The following is a 23,821-nucleotide window of genomic DNA, read 5'->3' on the forward strand; positions in this document are numbered from 1 at the left end:
TATTAAACATGTGTCAGATTTTTCAAACATTTAAAATGATTTATTCTTGTGATGTCTCTTCATCAGAAAAAACCTAGACACAAACTTCACAAAGCTTGGTGACACACAAAAAAGTCTCCTTTCAAAAGGAAAAGAAAGAAAAAATAATAAGGTGGCCTGAAGCAACTGAGATTTCTTGCAATTCCTTGTGTCTTTTCTTTTTTGCCAACACTGAACCTTAAAAATAGTCTAGACTTCGAATGCAATTAGTTAAATACTTAAATCAATTTCTCTACAGTATTTTAAGCTTGATTGTATTGTGAAAGTGTTAATTTCTTGAATATATAGTGTGGATTGCCAATAAAATACAAAGCTGTTAAGATATAATACAGTTTTTACTGATATAGAAACATTATTCCTTATAAACAATGACATAAAGTTGGCCGAACATTAAACACAATTAATAATATCACAAAATGTTGGCAAGTGAGCTGCAATCTATCCTCATTACCTCTTCTCACAAACTTGTCTTTTTTTGTGTTCCTGCATGCAGCTGATTTTTGAGAAATTCTGGGGGGAAAAAACCCTTGTATCCTCTAATAATAAAAGTCTTTGTTTCTGAATGAAATATGTGTGGATCTGATACAATAAAGAATGTTTATTTTTGACAGAAAAATATTAGCCTGATTTTTTTTTAGATATAAATTTCATTTGAAAAGGTTTGAATATCACCCAGCTATCCATTTCATTACTTTGTAAATCAGAGATGTCAAATTTTATCAAAGATTTATATAGTTAGTTTATACAGGGCTTATTATTGCAGTAGTACTTCTGGTTTTAATGGAAAAGTTTGATTTATTTTATACAATGCATATAAGTAGAGTGCTTGATTGTTGCTATGTTCTTTTAAAAGGTTTGTTTAAGAGAAACTTAAACTCTATTTTCGGATGTGATATACGATGCAGTTATAAGATGAAGTAATTTAGTTACATTAAGTTGTACATGACGCGCATGTACCAAAAAATATACATAAATTGTGCTGATTTTTACATTGAAAAAATATTTTAGTGTGTTAGGTTTGAAAATAAAAAAAACCCAGAATTTTTTAAGTTTTGGGCATTTTTTTCAGTTTTTCCATTTGGTATTAAAATGTAACTTTAATTTTAAACTTTACTATATGTAAAAGTGATAGACAGCCTAGCCAGATCTAAGCAATGTAAGACTATGTACTGATTGCTGCATCTAATTTTACACACGCATGATACAGTATTAAACTATAATGATATATTTGATATATGATGCTCTATGTTCTATTCTATTCATGTACAAAGTGACCTTTTCATGGTAAAGTTTGCCTGCTAAGCTCAATAGGGAGAGCATCAGTTTTATAATCCAGGGATCGTTGGTTTGATTCTCAGGCAATGCAAATTTCACATTGACAATAATTGTTCCAGGACATAATTTCAAATGTTCATTTGTCTCTAGACGCTGGTTCAATAATCATGTGATTAGTATAGTCAAGTCTCTTAGATAGAAAATGATATTTACTGGTTACTTATCTAAGAAAGTTGGTAAGGTGGATTGACCAATGAAATATGACAAAATGTGTTACAATTGGTGTAAAAACCAGACCAACAAACTTCATCACCAAAGCAAGATGTTACATTACATTGTATTAATTAATTTTGTCCAGCATGTTCTGTGCTATGACATTTTAATACAATCCAATTAACATGTTAACTTGTATCTAAGAAAGGTATGAAAACTTGTTGCATGGAAGAAAAGGTCATACCTGCTCAATATGATGAATTTAAGAAATAATGTACTATCATTCTGTAAAATATAGAAAGATATTATTAAAAATTCTGTTAAATTCAATTTTATCTGAATAATGATCCTTGATTATTTGTCAATGATAATTAAATAGATCAAGTGGGAAATGTAATTTTAATCCTTAAAGAAATTTTATCATTTCCCTGGATCTGTATTAAATTATTTACCAGTAAAATTTGTTTCTACAGTCCTTTAATTTAATAAAAACTTTATAGGGTGTCTTTGGGTTTGATTCCTGCCAGAGTTGTTGAGTTCTTTCATTTTAAGGAAGCAATATAGCTTGCTTACTGGATTACTTTGGTACAATCTTGTTAAATAAATGTAAATATTACAGAAAAGGGCATCTGGCATACTTGTCCCCTATGTGACCTAAAATAAGGAAATAAAAAGGTTTATGTGGTCTATTTAACATTGACCTCATGATTCATCCTCAATTTAAGACACATTTTTCATGAACAATGACTTGCTTTGTAATTACCTAGAAAGAAACATGAGAAGGGATATCACTACAAAATGCATAAAAATTTATCAAAGTATAGTGTAGTGTTATGACAGATATCAAAACACTCCTGCAAGGACATTCCATGTCATAAATGATTTGTATACAATGAATGAATCATTTTGCCTGTACATTTGATTAGTTATTGTTTGCCAAAGAAATACTCTGTTTTGTTTTGAGTTGGACTTTCAGAAGAATAGTATGACTATCTTACTACATCAGAATTAACTTTCAATGATCAAGACCCATTTCTCTGAATTATTTCCTTTAGTAAAAAACCTCAACTTATTCATCTCTTAACTATTTTACTATCAGTCTATTTTACAGCTAATGTGGTACTTTATATACCCGGTAATGGTTATTTTTCCATGGGAAAATATTGAATTTGGATAAACCGCTGTCCTGCAAAATTAGTGACATTCTATCATACTCTGGGGAATTTGCAGAAACTTATTGTAAAATATTAAAGCAAAAGACAACAAGGATTCAAGGAAGAGTACCTGTGGCATTCATTGGACGCATCCCCCAACAAAACCTAGAAATATCATTTACCCCAACTTTCTACCATTGGGGAAATATTGCCGATAATGACTTCCAAAATTTTCGTTTTCCTGATAAAGTCTTGCTTTATAACATTTTGGCATATTAAGTCTATAATTATGAAATCAACTTGTGTAAGATCTATATCCTGTACTGGTGCCTGGGAAATATTTTCTGTTTTACTGTAATCACATCATTAATTGTTGTGTCAGATAATAAGATATGATAATACCATAAAAGAGATATAAGAGAAAGAAAGAAAACCACTTCTTTTATCTGGTGTCAGTATTTATGTTTTCCCATACAATTTTTTTTCGGAACTAGAGAATTTTATTGCTGTCCAAATCAAAATTTAAGACTATCCCAAGAGCTATCTATAGATACAAGTAATTTATTGTTTAAATTGAACATGAATGGCAGGGGAACCATTCAGGAACTGGAATTGATGAAATCCACTAAAATGTTAGTTTTTATGTTTGTTTTATTTCAGTATACTGGGATCCTACATATTACCGGACAAAATATGATGTTTTTTACATGTAACTTTTAATTAAAATAATAAAAAAGGAATGGAATTTGACCCAAATAATTTTGGGTTCTTAATACATGTAAACATTACTTTATCAAACATAAAATCAAACATTTGACCATAGAAATGTGTCTTTACAGTAGGGCATTATAAGATGGAAAAAATCGTGTAGACAACTCAATTTACCGGACATTTTGTTTCAAAATGTTTGGAAGTCGTGAATTAAAATTAATCTTCAAATAATCAGCAAGGAAACTACGACTATTGAAAGGCAAGGTTAAGACATTGAAAAAACCCAGTATGGCACTAGAAATAGACATGGCAGCCATGCCTGTTACGAAGAGGCCAATATAATTATAAGGTGTAATTGAAATTTACACTTTTAACTAAATTAACGTATTGATTCTTCATTATCCTTAAACGTATGAAACATTTTGATATTCAAATGGAATTCAGTTCGTCATACAGTTTCCTTTAAGTCATCGTGAAGCATGTAACACAAGCCATAAAATCTATTTTATTTACATTTCGTGTAGAGTTTCCTCCCATGGGCGTAACCCATTTCCTTATATGTTTTTAATTTGCATTTCTTTGTAAAGGACAACAACGAGATACTGTTTGGACTAAATTTCAAATTACTTTTTATCATTAAAATATGTTACGATTGTCTCCTGAGGTAACGTTGAGAAGAATTAAAAGTAAAACCTATCTTAAATAACCCATTAAGGGCCTCCATATTCGGGCCTGCGCAGAACAGATTATTCCCCCGCATGACCAGGTCATGAAATAACTAGTAAACAAAAGGGCATGTTAGTAGATAAAGAACTTAATCAACAATATTTACCTGAGAGTGGTTTTGTTGTTATTTACTTTGAAATAGAAAGTGTGTGTACGATTCAGTCTGTATGATTTTTTAATCGAAGCAAAAAATAAAGCACTATTCGGCAAGAATACCTTTTGTCCGGTAAACTGATTGTCCGGTAAATACATAGGATCCCAGTAGGGCAAGTTTGAGAGAATATTTGGGTCAAATACTGGCATGTTGTTGTTTATTAATTGATTCTTCTTTACCAGCTCTAACCAGTGTTTTCCAGGACTACTAGTGTAAAAACTGCAAAGTTTAATCCAAAAATCTCTTTAATAAGTGATTTTGGATGGATGATTTTAGACTTCATCAAAACATTTGCTTATATTGTTATGAAAAACCAATGTAACTAGATGCAAATTATTTGGTTTATATAGAATTTGTTTTAGTTTGATTCTGTAGGTTTTTTTTTCCGAATCTGTTCCAGGAACCAACCAGAGAGTGTAAAGTTTCTTGCTTAAGGAAACGACTTGCCCATGATAAGTTTGAACCCATGCGGCTAGCGATCATTAGATTTCTAGTCTGATGTATTAACCACTCAGCCATGCCACCACTTATTTGTTTACATTCCATCTTCTTGTGAAGCTGACAAGCTGTAGATCTACATCACTTAAAAGTTCACTTAATGAATTTACTCTTGAAATATTAAATAAAAAATCAAAACACATTCTAATGAAATGTTCAGAAAAAAATTAACATTTTCATATCCCCTAAATAGTTGTTATCTGTAACTCAGCAAATGTAGGTTGTTTCCAAGCTAATCCCCAGGTACAAACTTTTACTGTTAAAAGATTTGTCCAGCTGTTATGCTTATTTTTGAAAGTTGTATTGAACTTCAAAAGTTGGGGGGAAAAAAACAACCCAAAATATTCAGTTAGTCTATTGATAATAGACAGTTTCAAAACTCAATTTAAGAAATTTTTGCAGGGTAAGGGTTGAGGGTTTGTATGATGAGACATGGAAAATCATATAAGTCTGTGAGAATGAAAAGTCCTTTATGTACAATATTTGTTGAACATTTGAATGAGACAACCCTTGTGACCTTGGTCAGATTGGCTAGTTTTAAAACCCATGGTTTAAGACTGGATTTTAAAGCCTTTATAGTGTTGAAAATTATGCAATATTGATATCAAATAAAGTAAATTAAAATATTAAAATGTCAAACACAGTCTTACACAGAATGTAAATATTTGTATTAAGTTTAATAGTTTATAACTTTTTTTTAGACAAAAGTCTCACGATAGTTACAGAAGTATTGGCATTCAGTCAAATGTCGGTCATGTTAATCAATGCAATAACAACAAATATGGATTAAATAAATTTTGACCTTGTATATTTGTTGTAATCTAAAATGTGTCTTAGTTTGTTTGAAATAGAAATGCAGTTTTATGCCTGGTAGTCATCAGATGTGAAAAACCTGGGTTTCAAGTGCTTTGTCACTGCTCATTTTTTCCACCATCATTAAAACCATCATTGATGGTTTGTTTAAATGCAGCAAGTCTAACATCTAATTATTCCTCGTAGATGTTGGCAGGTACATAGTTCTTAGCTTTGTTCATAACTGTGTTCCTGGCTAAATATAATTATGCAGAACATAGTTATTTAGACATGAGATATACAGAACATTTCCTTCCTGACTTTGTTCAAAGCCTGCCTTTATTCAGCTTGTCTTTATGGTTTCATGGATTTAAAACTTGCCTTTTTTGCCTTAAGAGCTTGCTTTTAAGCCTGCTTTATGGATTCAAAGCATGGCTGAATTCATTGAGCATAACTTATAGGTCTAATGCCTACTTTATATGTTTGAAGCCTGTATTAATTTGTTCAAAGCCTGCCTTTTGTATTTTCAGAGCTTGCTTTTATGGATCCAAAGTAGATCAGATCAAAGCCTGCCTATATGTATTTAGAGCCTGCCTTTCTCTGTTGAAAGCCTGTTTTGATGGAAAACCTGTCTTGATGGGTTCAAACCTGTATATAGGCATGTCAATTCAGATAATATAAATGTGATTGATCAAGTTTTGTAAATAATATTTGGAACACTGGTCAGACTTACTAATTGTTGGTTTGAGTATATGTTTAACATGTACAGGTGTTAAGATATTCATTTAATATTATCACATTAAATTGGTAGTGTAATGATTTTACTGAGCACCTAGACAGAATTTCAGAATGTTGGAAACAAATTAATGTGCAAGTTTATCAGCAGTTTAAAGATAGAGTTGATAAATGATAATATAAAAGTGCATTTAAATTTATAAAGCAAATAATCATTTGATAATCTACAAGTATAAACATAGATAACATTCAATATTTGAATAATAGAATGAAAAAAATAACTGTTTATATTTAAAGTATACTGAAATGTTCTGTTGTATTTCTTTCTATACAGTATATGATCAAAAGAAAACAATACATGATTGATAGGTTTTTCTTCTGGTTTTGTGTCTACTAGGTATTGTGTATAAATAAGGTTTTAAACCAGTCAATTATAAAGTCTCACAGATATTGATCAATTGATTGGGTCATACACAAATTGTTAGAGCAAATTTCGTAACTGTAATTTTAAAGGCACATTAATGATTATGCCCTACAAACAAATGAATGTTTGTTTCTTTAGAAAGGGTAAACAGGAGTTTTGTAACATTTATGTAACAGTTTTAGAGCTGAAGAAAGTAGCACTGATTGTGAAATTATTTATAAAAAGTAGAAAAAATGTAAACAAAGTGGTATTTTGACTTCCATACAAAATCATTAATCTCTTAAACTATACTAATTGCAATATAAGGGCATAATGGGCCTTTAAAATGATTTTTGTTGAAGTTGGTCACAGCTTGGTTAAGTTATTTGTAGGTCATGTCAGGTTTAAATTTGTCAGGTTTGTTTTGAGGGTTTCATTAAACACAAAGATTGCCATTGCCTAATATGCTCCATACATGTATGTACAATGTATATCCATGTCTTCTGTGTTGTGTATAATCTTTCATGTAGCTGTTTAAGCAGATATAGTAAAATCATAAATAACTCAGTCCTGAAGTAATGCCAAGAAAGGCTTGTTGAAAATACATTCATTAGTCTGGGTAGAAATTTCACAAATCAAACATGATTGAAGGGTTCTGGTGCGTTGTTTATGTACACATTGTTTGGTAAGATTACTTTGAAAATCATTATATAGCTGATGACAAATTGATCTAGACGTATTGACTGAACTTGACTTAGTTGATTTTAATACAGCTGGACTGTGCTGTGCTGGGCTGTGCTGCTGTCTGCCTATGCCAGTTTTAATTTGTAACCTCGATGATCCTTTTGTCTCTATAAATTAAATGGGAGGACTGTATTGATTTATCCTGTACCCCTGTAACATAATGTGACAATGAATCCCAAATTCTGCTCAATCAGAATGATCAAATAAATAACATGTTCATAGTTGATCAGTATTTAGAACTCCATAAAAACTTTGATAATCATTTTTTTCCTAAAATTTTAGAATATGCATTGATAGATTGATAATGGTGTTAGATATTTTGTAAAATGTCTTTTCTTGTTGCTACTTAAGGGAAATTGACATGCTCTTTTGTAGACAGTCTGTCTATTACTTGGTTAATGTAAAGATAATCTGACTATGATATTGTTTATATCCCATTGAAAATAAGCTAAATTTAGTTTAGAACAGTTAAAGCTTTTGCATTAAATTTTGCTAAACATTATATGGCTGTAGGGGAGTGTGTGTGGGGGGGGGGGTGGGGGAGTGGGATGTTCCTTGCTTATTCAGGTATGGTAAAAAAAAATGTATTTGTTTGGTGGTGGGTGGGGGGAGGTAATGTCATATGTATTATTTTCATTATCTTCATTAAGCACTAATAGCTAATTCGTTTCTTGTATGTTATTGGCTGATTTGTTAAGTGCTGATTTGGCACAGTTTATATACCACATTTATCAACCCTGACCGCTGCCTTGGTTTAGTTTGCCAAACACTGACTTCCAAATGACTCTTGGTCAGTGTTTGTAGTGTTTATATAAGATGTTTAATATTTGCATTAGTTTTCATATTTTCTGGCATGTTTCTGAAATAGGTGACCTCTTGGTGACATTTGTTTTTCTTCGATTAACTCAGTATCTCAGTTTGCAATTGTAAATGCTTTCTGTTAAAATCACCGAATTTCAATATAAATTCAGATATTTGTATCCACTGATTATTATTGGTTGGGTTTTAAGTCAAACTAAAACAGTGACTTTTCAGCTTTATTGGTGACAGATGACTTCAGGTGCTCCTTACCACATTATTTCAGACACATTAGGGTGCATCTTAGTATAGAAACAGAACTGGATATCTTCCTCACATGAAAGAACCCTAGCAGGGTTTGAACTCACAGCTGTAAGGGGCAAGTGGTTATAAGTTAGCAACATGAACCTTTCAGCATCAGAGGACCCTAGACATCCATTGATTCTTGTATTTAGATGAATATGTTATACATATATTGTATTTCAGTTTGCAATGTTAAAATTTATAACTATTGGTTCCAGCTACGGTATATCAGAATTTGAACCTAAATGTAATATATCTCGCATTTATATTCTTTCATGTGAGGAACCTAGCCAGCTAGCTTATGGAATGTTAGTGGCTCAGGTCCCACAAGTGTTCATAGGGGGATTTGTGGTCTTCGTCCACTGGTCAAACTGCAAATTCACCATATGACATTATCCTGAGCTTCTATATTATATTATCAAATTTGGGGATATAAAATTTGAAATTGGTAAACCAAATGTAAAGAGATTGTCACACTTCAGGTTCCAGCAAGGTTAAAGATTTATGTGTCAATTTGTAATACGAAAGCATACTATAATACATGTATTATGTTTTGTATATTTTCAGAGTCATACATGTTCATACCAACTTTTGTGGATCTCACAAGTAAAGATGTTGATGAAAATAGAAAAAAACTGCTGGATGCAAATGTTCAGTACCCTTTTGGTAAGTGTTCAATTAGTTTAGATAGTTGATGAGGAAAAGGTGGATTACTGGCAACTAAGACCTACATACTTACCAGGAATGATGGGTCCAAGTCAATATCCAAGGCCCATAACTCTAACATGGATTCTGACAGAATCAGGGCCCTTTTATACTTAAAAAAATCTGCATTATCCAGGCTCTTAATAGTCAAGCATGCTGTCCTACGTACAGCTCTTGTTAATATCTCACATTCACAGTGTTCGCGTTTACTGAGTAAACATATCAATTTACTCGCTAAAATTGCCAGGGAGGAAAGAAAAAAAGGGCTGTTGAGTCCCTGGGACGAAACACTTTTTCCCCGATAATTGGTCAATTCTCTCTTAAGTTTTTTTGCTCTGCTTGAAAATGATTTTCTATTCACTTTAAATAAATTGTATTATAAGAACTTGACTTTCACCTCATTTTCATTTGTTCCTTTCTTATTAGCAATGCAGATTTATATCCCAAACGTAGACTAGGAGCAAGTGCTCGGCCTCGTTTTGGGCCAACCTATCAATGGTATCCGCGAACATCAACAGTCTCAAATTTGATTGTATTATGAAGTTATGCAAACATTGACATTTTTGTAATTGAGGACTCGTTCCATTTGAATTGGGACGTAACAGATCTATTAGCACTGAGTCCCAGGTACTCAGTAAAGTTAGGGAAAATCGCTAACACTGCATTCAGAGAATAAGTTGACCTTTTGAATATGATGATAATTCAAATATAGTTGATTTCTTTCAAATGTAAAAATTGATGTAATGCTTTGACATTTCTCTAGCCAGTAGCTCGCAGTGGATGGAAATTATTACATGGAAATTAAATACAATTTTAATCATAGATTTAATTAAACTTTTGTTCATGCCGCGCAGCAGTGGCAACAATTAATATGACCTTTTATTCAATCATTGAAATAATGACATATAAGCACTGAAATGGGGATACGGACAAAAGCCCCCCCCGGACGAAAGCCCCCCCCTTCTAAAAATGACAAGGTGGACAAAAGCCCCCCCATGAAATTTACACATAGGACAAAAGCCCCCCCCATAAAAAAGTAAAGGTAGGACAAAAGCCCCCCCCCATAGTCAATCAAATTTACATATAGTGTATTAAAGTTGTGTTTTTTATGTTCTAAAGATATGTATGGACATCACATGAAGGTGACAAAGGGCTAAGGATAGTAATTTGATCCCTTTGCAAAAAGTGATTAAACATTACTACTCTTCTGACCCTTGTTGTGTATATGAAAATCTATGAATTCGGTATCGCATGCATGCATTATTTAATCTGTTGTCATAAACTTTGTTATCACTCCAAATATACATTATAAATAAACATTAAAACAAATTCTTTTCATTTTAATTTAAAAGTTTGTGTGAAATTTGATGAATTTGAGCACCTGTGCGTGTGAAAAAGATGGGGGGCTTTTGTCCTACCTGTATTTTTGATGGGGGGGCTTTTGTCCTATTTGAAAATTTCATGGGGGGGCTTTTGTCCACCTTGTCATTTTTAGAAGGGGGGGCTTTCGTCCGGGGGGGCTTTTGTCCTACACTCACTGAAATGTTGTACAGAAATCTCGGCTTATAACAATAACATTTATAACAATGCTTTTGCATTAGTCCGAATTCTTGATCTTCCAAATAGTATGCCTCTCGTATAACAATCTTGATCTTCCAAATTGGTTGCCTCTCATATAACAATCTTGATCTTCCAAATTGGTTGCCTCTCATATAACAATCTTGATCTTCCAAATTGGTTGCCTCTTATATAACAATCCTGATCGTCCAAATTGGTTGCCTCTCATATACCGGTAACTAGCTTGATCTTCCAAATTGGTTGCCTCTCATAAAACGATCTTGATCTTCCAAATTGGTTGCCTCTCATAAAACGATCACTGATAACTGAAGTAATGCTGTTATGAAATATTAATCTATTTTTTGTTAGCTTAGCTTCTATATTGGAATATTACCTTTAATTCATTTCAAGAACTACAATTACAAATCATAAGCAGATAATTTTAAAACAAAAGATAATTTGATGAAATTTATTATGTTATACAAGTATTTGGGTTGGTAACAAATTTTTCGACTTATCAGGATAATTAGCAATTAAATATGAATAAAATTTTCATAATTTATATTAAAAGAACAAATATTACTTTATTAGACACCTTGTCTTTATGTTTTAATATGACTTTTACACAAATCGTTAATATCTCACTAAATTCCTTAAAATATGCTTTAAAATTAAGTTCAGAAAATTAGTATCTGTAAAATAAGGTCATAATAGGGGAAATAAATTTCTAGGAATTTGTGTGAAAATGATGAAATCTATAACCATTTTGTGGTGATTTATTTTTCAAAATGACTTGAAATAGCAGGAGTATTAAAACCACAGATATGTTATTATGGTGTCTGGACTGAGAATTTGATGTTCAGCAAATGTCATTAGAGAGATGTGAGGTGATATTACAACAACAGGAAACATTCATTGCCATGCTTTTGATTATATTCTGTGATAGCTCACCTGTTACATACAGGTGTGAGATTCCCACATGATGATTAGTCTTACATTATATGAGTCGTGTCACGACAAATCCAACATAATGGGTTTGCGACCAGCATGGATCCAGACCAGCCTGCGCATCCGCGCAGTCTGATCAGGATCCATGCTGTTCGCTTACCAACCTATCACAAGTAGAGAAACTGATAGCGAACAGCATGGATCCTGATCAGACTGCCATATGCGCAGGCTGGTCTGGATCCATGCTGGTCGCAAACACACTATGTTGGTTTTGTCGTGACATGGCTCATATATTTGTCTGCCATGTAGAGGATTCCTGACTCCTACTGACCTGTCAGATATCTTACATTTTGTGTATAGTAAATGGTTTGTCAGCAAATTGAAGTTGACAACTTCATCGCTATCTAACTAATGGTGTTATGAAATAGACATTCAGTATTTCTTTTAGCTTATTTTCTTATATTGGAGATAGATAGATACATGTTTAAAACTACATTTTCTTCTAATTACTAGCATTACTGATGGTGCATTATAAACAAAAAATATTTGATGAAAATTTTATTTATGTGTAATACAAGTATTTCTGGTATTCGTGTTAACACAAATATTCTTGACTTATCAGGAAACGTACAATTCAAATGTTGAAGATAAAATCATAATTTATATTCTCTGTACAAATGTATTACATTTTATTACACAGTCATTATTACTCTAATGTGTTTTGCAAACAAATCTGAAATGTCCTCACTACTTGCATAAAATATGTTTTTATACAAGTCAAGTACAGAAAATAGTCATGCTGTAAAAATTATGTATTGAATTTAAAATCGAAAATTTAATTTAAAGAATAGAAAACAAAACCATGGACCCCCCAGAAATCCAAGACAGTTTTGAGATTGGTTTGAATATTTAAATAGAATATTTAAATTCTACAAAAGAAATGCAGTTCGGTTTAAAAAAAAAGCATAAACTGATATTAATTAAATATTTTTTGACTCAAAATGTTTATAAAACAGTATGTGACATTCGGGTCATATTCCTCTCAGTACATGTGCATGGTTGAAAACTTATAATAGATGTCCATCTGAACATTATTTTCACAATCTACTGGTCAGGGACCATCAACCGGACACTAAATTTGAACATTTTTCTATACAAATTTCATAATTTTAAAGCTAGAGGTACGAAAATTTGATACAGTACAGCTAGGTTCTTCTCTTAACTAACAAACTAGTTTGTTTTTTTCTGATTATGTTGACACTTATATCCGAGGCCCGTTAAGGAGGGTATCAAAATTACCTAAATTGTACATACTACAGTACCATGTGTCCGGACAGATATGTAATAACGTTGATTTAATTCAGATAAAAGCTTTGGTGTTCTTTTTATATTTTTAACATGACACACAATATTTCAGCAGCAAATGCTAAAGTTTTGGATATTCTATTGTTTACTTTGCAAATAATTATTGCTGTTTTATGAGGTCAGGCATTGCTTTCTTGACCCCCAAATTTCAACGTCAACATTCTTGAAATAGACATTAAAATATTACCATTTACGGAGGTTGAAATAAATTTATTTACTTAATTATAGAAGAAACATGCATTTATTGTTGATTTAAAAGTGACTGACAACCACTGAACAAAGAAAATTCTAAATCAAGCATTTTCGGGGCCGTCCGGGTTTGGTGGTTGTCCGGTTTTGGTGGTCCCCAACCAGTAGTGATCTTTTAGATGACGTCATCCACCTACCATATAAGAGCTTGATTGTTTTCAATCTACATAGTATAATTATTACGGTGGCAAGGGTAAACAAACTTAAACACACGCTCTCTCTACATTGACCTCATGTCAAGTAACTTGACATCCCAACCCAACATCCCAAACAGGATTTGAACCTGATGATGGTAGCTTCTGGGGAAATTGATGCTAAGCCATTCACCCTTGCCACTTAACCATAAAGGCTCCTTTAAAATGTGAACCACTTAAAACAATAAGACAAAGCCACCTACTCTTACACCTACTTTTACAATTAATTATATCCTGGATTGAGAGGGTTAATTTTGCTGTTGTTGTGGTTATTTGATAGGGTATTTCCTAGAGAGATAACCACTGTACCATTAGTCAGTATGATTGAAAAATGCAACATGAGGTGTGATCAGTAATGAATGTGGGATAGGACAACCAAAAAATAACTACTGTAATCTGTATGATAAATGCATTGCCAGTCTTAAGTTATTTTACTTGAGTGCATTTTACAAATAAATTGATTTACTTGAAAATGCACATCCTAAATAAATGTTGATTTTTTTTAAATAAATTGATTTCCATGAAAAATATGCCTGTCCCTAAAATAATAACAAAGTAACTTAAAAGTACTGTCAGATGGAAGGCGATTTTCAAATTTTGAAAAACTATTTACTGACATTGTTTAATTTCCACTTGAATATGTTTAATTCGCAATTGAACAACCATTTGTGGGTGGGTGTGGGGGGAAATAGGTTGGAATAAAGTCCTTGATGCAACATCTTATGGTAACCATGCCATGATATGGTACTTTACTGATCAGGGGAAGTAACGGGTTGTCTCAATTGACGTTTGATTCAATTATAATGAGTATTGTAACATTTTCCAATAAAATACTCACTTTAATAGTGTTCTAGTATATTTTTGAAAAGACATTCAAGAGATTAATGTTTCTTCCTGTGTGAAAAGTTCTAGAATAAAATCTGACCAGAAGAGAAGTACAACATTTTCTGATGATATTTTTATATTAAATAATGCCATTCAAATTGCTTACAGTGATAAGAAAAAACAACAACATTGTTTAACATTCCTTAGGTAGTTTGAATTAAAAATAAGGATATAGCTATCAGCGATTTTTTCCCCTATTCTTAGAAAGAGACAGACATTATGGATATTTTGGCACTGATGAATAGGATGTTTGTTGCTAATCAAACAGTACAAAAAAAGCCACTATCCTGTGAAATAATAACTTTTGAATTTTGTGGTTTCAGCAAAAACTGGTTGTTTTATGGAATGCTGATTGTACATATTATTTGTACAGGATTACTTGAATTCTTATAAATTTGCTTTGATAATTTGGTCTTGATTCTTTCAAATCAGCCTTGATTCTTATAAATCGGTCTTGATTCTTACAGATTTGCTTTGATAAATTGGCCTTGATTATTTTAGATCGACCTTGATTCTTATAAATTGGCCTTGATTCATATGGATTTTCTTTGATAAATTGGTCTTGATTCTTTTAAATTGGCCTTGATTTTTATAAATTGGCCTTGATTCATATGGATTTTCTTTGATAGATTGGCCTTGATTCTTTTAAATTGGCCTTAATTTTTACAAATTGGTGCTGATTTATTTAATTTGGCCTTGATTCTTATAAATCGTCCTTTATCTTTCATAAATGATATATAACCTATCTGATTTTTTCATAAAGTCAAGAAAAACCGTTCAATGAAATTTACACAATAAGAATAGACATTTAATACAATATTTGAATGTATAAGAAACAAATTTTAACGAGGAAATAAAAACAAAATGCTGAGATAAAACAGGTGTTTATAGTGAAGATGCAGTCACGTTGTTTGTGTTGTTACCTTGATGATTTCACCAGATTGTTTAATGTTCACACAGGATTCTGTTGCATTGTTTAGTCTGGACTTAGACAAACAAAACTGCATATTTTAAATTCAAGACTTAGCCTGCCATACAGAAAAGTACATCATTCTCCATTTACCCTATGTTTACCCATTTAATATAAGTCGTGTAAGATCATAAATTTATGTTAATAACTTACAAAAAAATATTCTAAAGCTTTTGAAAACATGTAAGTAGTAATGTCAGTGTCTGATAAATGGAAAGAGATAGACCTTAGGATCATTGAACTTTTATTATGTGCAGGAAGATTATTTCCTATTGAGTAATTTCTGTTGGAGTGACATTTTGAACAATTTTTAGAGTGTGACAAATGTTAGTAACTAGATGTTATTTTGCTACATGGTCATTGAACTTGATAAATCTTAAACTTGAAGCGGTTTATATTAGTTATTTATCTCTCATCTTGCATACAAAATTTTATTGTTATTGTACATTTTCATGCTGGAGTAAGTTTGTCTGTTTGTATGTTGAATGGTCCACTTGTTCACACATGTGAAATCTAGTGAAGCTAAATATTGAACCTGCAGTTTATTATAGATTTTCTAGTTACTTGTGTACACTGTTTGCAGTGATATTGTTCATGTGTGTGAAGAAAATCAATTGAATTACTCCCCTTCATACAGAAGTTACGGCCCTTTGAATTTCTTTTCATTTAATCTTTTAAATCATTTCTTAATTGCACTCTTGTAAATTTCCATAACTTGAATTTGTAAGGATATTTTTTGAAATGTTTAGTATCAACTTGAAACTTCAAAGCTCAGTGTGAGAACTGTAACTCTCTTTTTGCATAGATTTATAGTTATTGCCCTTTGTGATTTTTCATAAGTAATTTTTTTAAGCATAACTTAAAAGTATTGGGGGTGTCACTTTGAAATGAATCGATTGTGCACAGTAGTAAAATGTATTTAATTAATTAGCCTAAAGTTTTTGTAAGACTCTCTTTCGTATGTAGATGGGTAAATTTGATTTCAGAAAATGAGGTGATACAGAGAGAAACAGGGACATTTTGATACAGTTTTCTACTTATGTACTAAAACTAATGGTTTGTCAGCAGATTGGCTTCTCATTTTATTGTATTGATTGTTTCAGAATTCTGAGGTGAATGTTTGATCAATGCTAATGGAGGACACTGATGTATTAATGAATCAGCAAATTTGTTTTTGTCCCTCTCCAATTGTTCTGTTGCCCATGAACACAAAATCAGAGTTTCTTGCAAAGATAGAAAGCAAACCATCTAACTATCAATTTGTATTCAATTACATGCAACATTTGTGGCTCTAATCTTAGCTGGCACTACAGTTATTAGAGATTGTCATTCTTTTTTCTCATGACAAATGGGCTATTTATGTGTTGAACTGCTAATTAAGTCCTTTCATAGATGTACCTATACGAATAAGTGAAAAAAGATCTTTATAAGTCTGACTGAAGTCAAGTCATACAGCAGGGTGGTCTTGCACAAAACGTGTGACATTAAAGCATACTGTGTGTTGACATTTACAGTAACTGTTAATGTTGGTCAATTGCTTATAACTTACATTTCCATGTTTAATTTTGTAATTATACATTAATTGCTAAAAATTAAAAATAATCAAAATATCAACATAGTCCTTCTTTGACAGAGCCTGACTACAGGTTGATTTAGAAAGTATTAACGAAGAACTATTGATTTTATTCACTTACTTGCCATGTCTGAGATTGAATCTTGTCAGGGATGTTGAATTCTGTCAGAGTAGGGAGATAATCTACAATCTTACAGAAGTTTGGTGCTCACACTCTAGAGTCTTGTCTTGTGCCTGAAAAAAATATCCTTTTTTGGTTTTATTCAAATCATTATGAGGCCAAATTTTGGCGGCATCCTGTCATAAATCAATGATAAAAACATCACCAAAATGTAGTATCATTATGTGATGCTTTTTTATTGCAGCCACTCAAATGTATTCTAATATTTTCTTGGTTCAGATAACTATACGTTATTCCACAGAGTAATGTGGTAGAGTATGTCAGTGGCAATATTTCTTTGAAATATATTCTAATATTTCCTTGGTTCAGAACAAATCTTGGGTTTACCATATAGTCCAGTTGAGTAGTATTTTGAATGGTGTCTTTTCAAACTTATGCAACTATTTCCACAATTGTTTACCATGTACTTTGGTGAGTGACTTTAAGGCATTCATAGCCTTCTAAACTTCAATTAATTTACATTACATAAGCTCACATTGCCAGTAACAATTTTCTTCTGTTAATTTACTGTAAAATTAACTGGAAAATTTCCTGGAAAAAAGGAAATCAAGAATGAATGGAGAAATAAAAAATATTGATTTACAACATAAATCATGAAAATAGAATGTGAGGGTATCACAAGTTTCTATCTGTGAGAGATTCTAACATAAAATAACATTAATGTGATCTTAGTGGTATCTGATATGCCTGTATCAATGTCACTTAAATAGTCACATACCTTAATGTAATTTGATGCTCTAAACTGAAATCTTTGTCAATTTTTTTTTTCTGTAAAGAGATTTAGTTTGATATTGTGAAGATGAAAGTGAAGGTCTTCTATTTTACTCAGCTTTTTCTTGCTTGTATTCTATTTTTTTCTGGGTTACACAATTTTTGTTGGTTTAAAGATGTATTATGTTCATTTTGAGTTGAACAACTATCTTTTAAGTTGTGTTTTTTAAGAATTTCACTAGTTGAAATATTGTTTGTAGTTTCTAGACTTGTCTAAAATTCGGGTCATGAATCATTCCTGGAAGCCATTGCATCTCAGACTAAGTGTTGAGCTGAGACAAATTTGAAATGTCATATTGGCCTAAAATATCACCAATGCTCTTGTAGGAGCTCTTCTGAGTGTGAATAGCCAAAAAAAACCATTAAATTTGAAATACTTGCATAGATCAACTGGGGCTCTTTAAGTGGAATCCGAAATAGTTGCAGAAGTTAAAGATAATAATAAAAATATATACACAGAATTGAATTGAAAAAATTGTATTTTTGTGCCATTTTTAGCCTGATTGAGGGAATGATCTGAAATTTTGCACACAAGTAATTTAACCCAAAACTACGTTAAACTGAACAGAAATCTTAAAAAAATTATTTTCTGTCTAGCTCTCACTTGAAAAAAGCTCATCAAATGAAATGTTGACCTATTTTCCAAAACACAAGCATGAACTATTAACATTCATGCTTTTATCAGGTAGCATGTTTTTAGTCCAGGACTGATTTTAGCTTTGAGGTTTATAGATTTATTTTATATTTTCAGTATGCAAACCTATTGTGGCTCATGGGACTCAAGATTGTCATAAAGTAAGTATATATGATAGATATATTTATTAAAATTTCAACTTATGACCTTTCAAAAACAACTTGCCCCTCACCGCTGTGGGTTCAAATCCTGCAAGGGACTTTGGATTCTTTCATGTGAAGAAACTATCCAGGTGGCTTCATAACATGGGTGGTTCAACTCATGCCTGTTTGTACCTAAAGTAATGCAAAAAGGGGAACCTGAAGTCTTCCTTCACCAATTAAGCTGGAAAGTCTCCATATGACCTATATGTTGGTGCAATTTAACCCCCCCCCCCCCCCCCAAAAAAAAAGAAAGAAGAAGAAAAAATGTGACGACCTATTTTTGCCTTGAGAGATGAACCAAAATCTAGATTATTTTTAGGGAAAAAAAATCATATTGTGGTGTATAATACAGCTTGATGATTTATTTCTTACAAAACAATGTTGCCCTGACAACAGATAATACTTGCTGCAAGGTCATAGTTATGCAGAGGTCAAGCCTGCAGAGCTCCAGATAGCGTGCGTATAAGCGTAAAATACGCATAGAAAATCTAAAATACGCATCACTTTCAAAATTCGTGCGTCACAGTTACGCACAACAAAATGAAAATACGCTCGTATGTCAAAACTTATGCGTAAAAGAATAGAAGTGTAAACATTTGATATGTAGAAAGAAAATGTTTTGAGCATAAAATACAATATATTTCCATTTAATTGCATTGAAAACTAAAAATTCTGTTGTCAACAACGCATGTTAACCCATTACTTCATATACACGCCTTTTAACGCCTTTTTCACCCCCCCCCCCCTTTTTGTTGTCTCAAATGATGAAAAAATGCCTTATTTAGACCCCAAACACTTGTGTTTGTTTGAGAAATGTTGTTAAAAAATTGACCTCTTTTTCGGCGCGGCCCCCCAACCAAAAGATACATCAGGGGGTTGCCAGAAGGGGGATGTGCCCCCTTCTGTTTTGGGGGGTTTGAAGGGGGGCGGAGTCCCCCTCATCGCCAAGAAAATTTTGGACTTGTGAGAGGCTGTAAATGACCCAGATTGATCATAAGGTAACGTGTAACCAACGCTGAAAAAGCATTTGACTCTATCTCAATCCATTGATAAGTTGCAGCACTTTGAAATCAATTTTGATGGAAAAAATCAACGCAAAATAGTGATTTTTGGCAATTTTGAGATGTCCCCTCGTTGCCATGGTAACAGAAAATTTAAGTCTGAGCATGTTGTTGCAAGGACAATGGTCCAGTCAACATTTGTGCCAAGTTTGATTAGTGTTGAAGCAGTTTTTATAGTATTATAGCAATTTGAACTTGTAACGGGAGACTTTTCAATGAAAACAGCCATTTTTCACAAAATGCTCATGAAGCAATGGGTTAATGAAAAAAATAAAAAAATCTACAAAACAACAATTTTTCTTCAAATTTATATGACAGGCCATGTTTAAACATGAAAAAACGCGATTTAGGGTAATTTCAAGTATTTTCATCATTTTCAGTTAACCCATTACTTCATATACACGCCTTTTAACGCCTTTTTCACCCCCCCCCCCTTTTTGTTGTCTCAAATGATGAAAAAATGCCTTATTTAGACCCCAAACACTTGTGTTTGTTTGAGAAATGTTGTTAAAAAATTGACCTCTTTTTCGGCGCGGCCCCCCAACCAAAAGATACATCAGGGGGTTGCCAGAAGGGGGATGTGCCCCCTTCTGTTTTGGGGGGTTTGAAGGGGGGCGGAGTCCCCCTCATCGCCAAGAAAATTTTGGACTTGTGAGAGGCTGTAAATGACCCCAGATTGATCATAAGGTAACGTGTAAACAACGCTGAAAAGCATTTGACTCTATCTCAATCCATTGATAAGTTGCAGCACTTTGAAATCAATTTTGATGGAAAAAATCAACGCAAAATAGTGATTTTTGGCAATTTTGAGATGTCCCCTCGTTGCCATGGTAACAGAAAATTTAAGTCTGAGCATGTTGTTGCAAGGACAATGGTCCAGTCAACATTTGTGCCAAGTTTGATTAGTGTTGAAGCAGTTTTTATAGTATTATAGCAATTTGAACTTGTAACGGGAGACTTTTCAATGAAAACAGCCATTTTTCACAAAATGCTCATGAAGCAATGGGTTAAAAACGAAAGTAGCAGGAAATACAGAAGGGAGGTAACTCCCGTAGATCTATCAACCTGTGAAATTATTGATGAAATTTGTGCCAGATAATCATCGTAGGAGTTAACACAGTATTAAGTTAGTTTAGGCATCTATTGACATACTCAATATACATTTGTGTAACCAAAAATATATTTTAATTTCTTTAACTTTAGTTGTTGGAACAAAATAACATGTTATTCACCTGCAGTTTTGTACTCAATATTTTCGTACCCAGTCTACAGTTACGGACAATTTTCTCTCAGACAAATAATTTTTTTTAAGGAAAGATAAAAAAAATCTTGTTTATGTTTGTAATTGTAAAGGTTTTTCTAAAAAAAGAAAATAAACAAACAAACAAACACAACAATAAGTTTAATTTGTTTATAAAAAATGCAAAATGCTTTTTTGACAGATTTTTACCCCTTAAGTTTTTCAGAATTTGCATTTTACCCCTCACTCTAAATTTTGAGGGGTAAAAACCCCTTGGCCAAAAAAATTATCTGGAGCTCTGCAAGGGCATAAATATCATCAACTGATCAACAGTTTTTTTTTCTGAAAGAACGAAAATGTATACAGTCTGTATGTATGACACATAAAATGTTGTTAACTAAGAACCAAACTTTCTAGGAATGCTTAAAGCATTCTGCCAGTCTTATAAATCACAAATTATTGTTGATACCACAACAGATAATGTCTTTCGTGATTGTCTGTTTGTTTATGGCGAAGAAACTGTTATATCAGCAGATATTTTATTCTACTGCTGTTAATGTTATATTACATTGATGTGTGGTTTGAGTCCTCTCCACACTTGCTCCTTTTGCTGCAATTTGAAATACTGTTAGAATGACTGAATTGTATGTGAAGGAACTATCTAGCTCAGTAGCATTGTTGTAGTATTCAATTATTGTACATCAATGGTTCAAATTTGATATACATATATGTGTATACGTATATCCACCTGCTGAATTTAGTCGATTTTCCCTGCTTTGAATTTTGAAACATTTCATTTCAATATCAAAATACTATTGTTGTGCCTTCAACAGGATAAAACCTGGTAAGATTGAACTGTGATGCCCTTTAAGGAATGATATGTAGTAGATGCCCTTAAGGAATGATAATTGGGAGGCATCTTTGAAAAATAACATTTAGGAAATGTCCTTGAATAATGGTATTTATAAATATACCCTGGAGGAATGATATTTAGGAAATGCCCTTTTAGGAATGTTATTTAGGAAAAGCCCTTTTAGGAATGATATTAAGGAAAAGCCCTTGATGAAAGATATTTAGGAAAAGTCCTTGAGGAATGACATTTAAGAGTGCCCTTGGAGACTGATGATTAGGAAATGCCTTTGAAGAATCATATTTAGGGAGTGTCCATTTAAGAAATTATACTTGATTTAGATTAAACTTAATTAATAACACTATAAATAATGTGACATGTGACTACTAAGTGATTTAATATCACGAAATTAGCCGCATCATGACAAAACCAACATAATGGTCCGCGCAGTCTGATCAGGATCCATGCTGTTCGCTTTCAGTTTTGCTACTTGTAATAGGGTTTGTAAGCGAACAGCATGGATCCTGATGCGCAGGCTGGTCTGGATCCATGCTGGTCGCAAATCCATTATGTTGGTTTTGTCATGGCGCGGCTCAAATAAGGATTGTTTTATCTTCAGATGGCTGTGATATTTAGTGAGGAAGGTTTGAAGGACATAACACCACCTTGTGTAGCTCAGACATTCGTCAACCATAATGCACTACTGTATAAAATTTTCAAGATCGGCAGCAAACAATATATAGGTCATCGTCCTTCGCTGAAAAATCTTTACGCTGGTGGTATGTATCTTTATGTATATTGTAACATGAAAAATGTAATACCAGTACTCTGTGAAAGGCTTTAATCAGGTGTTGGGTGTTAGTTTTAAATTTAGTAACACCTTCACATTTTGAGTCGCAGGATTTCTGCTTTTCCTTCCAAAAATGAAAATAAGAGTTTTTGTTGATTAATACTCAGATATAGAGCAAAATGTATTCAGTCATGTTTTTAATTTTCAAGTTGAGACTCACTTAGTACTGGTATTAAATTTTTCATTTATTTTTTTTTTATCTTTGTTCTGTAAGGTTGCATGCTTATAATTATTCTCTGCATTAGTGAATGACTTTGTCTTTATATAGGTTAGCCGTTAGGATAATACATGTATGTATGTATATAACATGAAAGCTTCCAAGGTGGGTACTTTTTCCTTTTTTTTACAATAAATAAGTAAAACTGATAGCCAGATTATTTAAAATTACTGTTAACAATTGATTTAGGGAATAAAGATTTTATTTCGCAATTGTTAATTTTACTGTTTAAATCAACTCTAACCATGTTATTGTTCTGTAAATAAGTGCTGATATGTGTTTACTAATGATAGGGAATTTTCTATTAAAGCTTTTATTTTGCATTATTTTCTCCCCTTAATTTGTGAACAGACATACTAACTGTCTATATATGCTTGATTCTATGTTTCATTGCAGACCACCCTACCATATTTTTTGACACACATGAAGTTTGTAAAAGCGATTCCTCACATCACTTGACCAAGGTAAAGTCAGACGCAAAACAACGCTTTTTGTTTTGTGAATAGTTATTGTATATCTTCTTTTCCTACTCCACTGTTACACCATGTGATATTTGGCTGATTGACCAGGTGAAACATTACACATGATATTGTATGATTTGCTGTTACATTTTCAGTTAGGTTACTTTGTTAAGAAAATGAAATGTTATTCAAGCTATATGCGTAAATGTTACTGCCAAGGAATAAAACCTTGATTGACTTTAGATTCTTCACTACTAAATTAGTTCTTAATGAGCTACCTGTGCCTACAATAAAACAATAATTGGCACAGGGTGCGGAAATGAGAGGCATATTCAAACAGTATACATCCATGCCAATCAGAA

At 32.4% G+C, this 23,821-nt stretch overlaps 1 protein-coding gene across 2 annotated transcripts in view; it reads left to right on the top strand.

The window, feature by feature from the left end:
- Window positions 1-23,821, top strand: part of LOC132719706 (inositol-tetrakisphosphate 1-kinase-like) — a 53,568-nt gene that overhangs the window by 25,211 nt on the left and 4,536 nt on the right. For both annotated transcript variants that reach the window (XR_009624265.1, XM_060703546.1), the window contains exons 5-8: window positions 9,113-9,211; window positions 18,695-18,738; window positions 22,551-22,710; window positions 23,395-23,462. Coding sequence is in view for 1 of the 2 variants with exons in the window: in XM_060703546.1 (XP_060559529.1) it covers window positions 9,113-9,211; window positions 18,695-18,738; window positions 22,551-22,710; window positions 23,395-23,462 (371 nt within the window). In the remaining variant the exon portion in view is untranslated. The remainder of the gene's footprint in view (window positions 1-9,112; window positions 9,212-18,694; window positions 18,739-22,550; window positions 22,711-23,394; window positions 23,463-23,821) is intronic.

This window comes from Ruditapes philippinarum, unplaced genomic scaffold (genome assembly GCF_026571515.1).
Source record: "Ruditapes philippinarum isolate M1 unplaced genomic scaffold, ASM2657151v2 ctg3598_1_1_1_1, whole genome shotgun sequence".
NCBI classification, from domain to species: domain Eukaryota; kingdom Metazoa; phylum Mollusca; class Bivalvia; order Venerida; family Veneridae; genus Ruditapes; species Ruditapes philippinarum.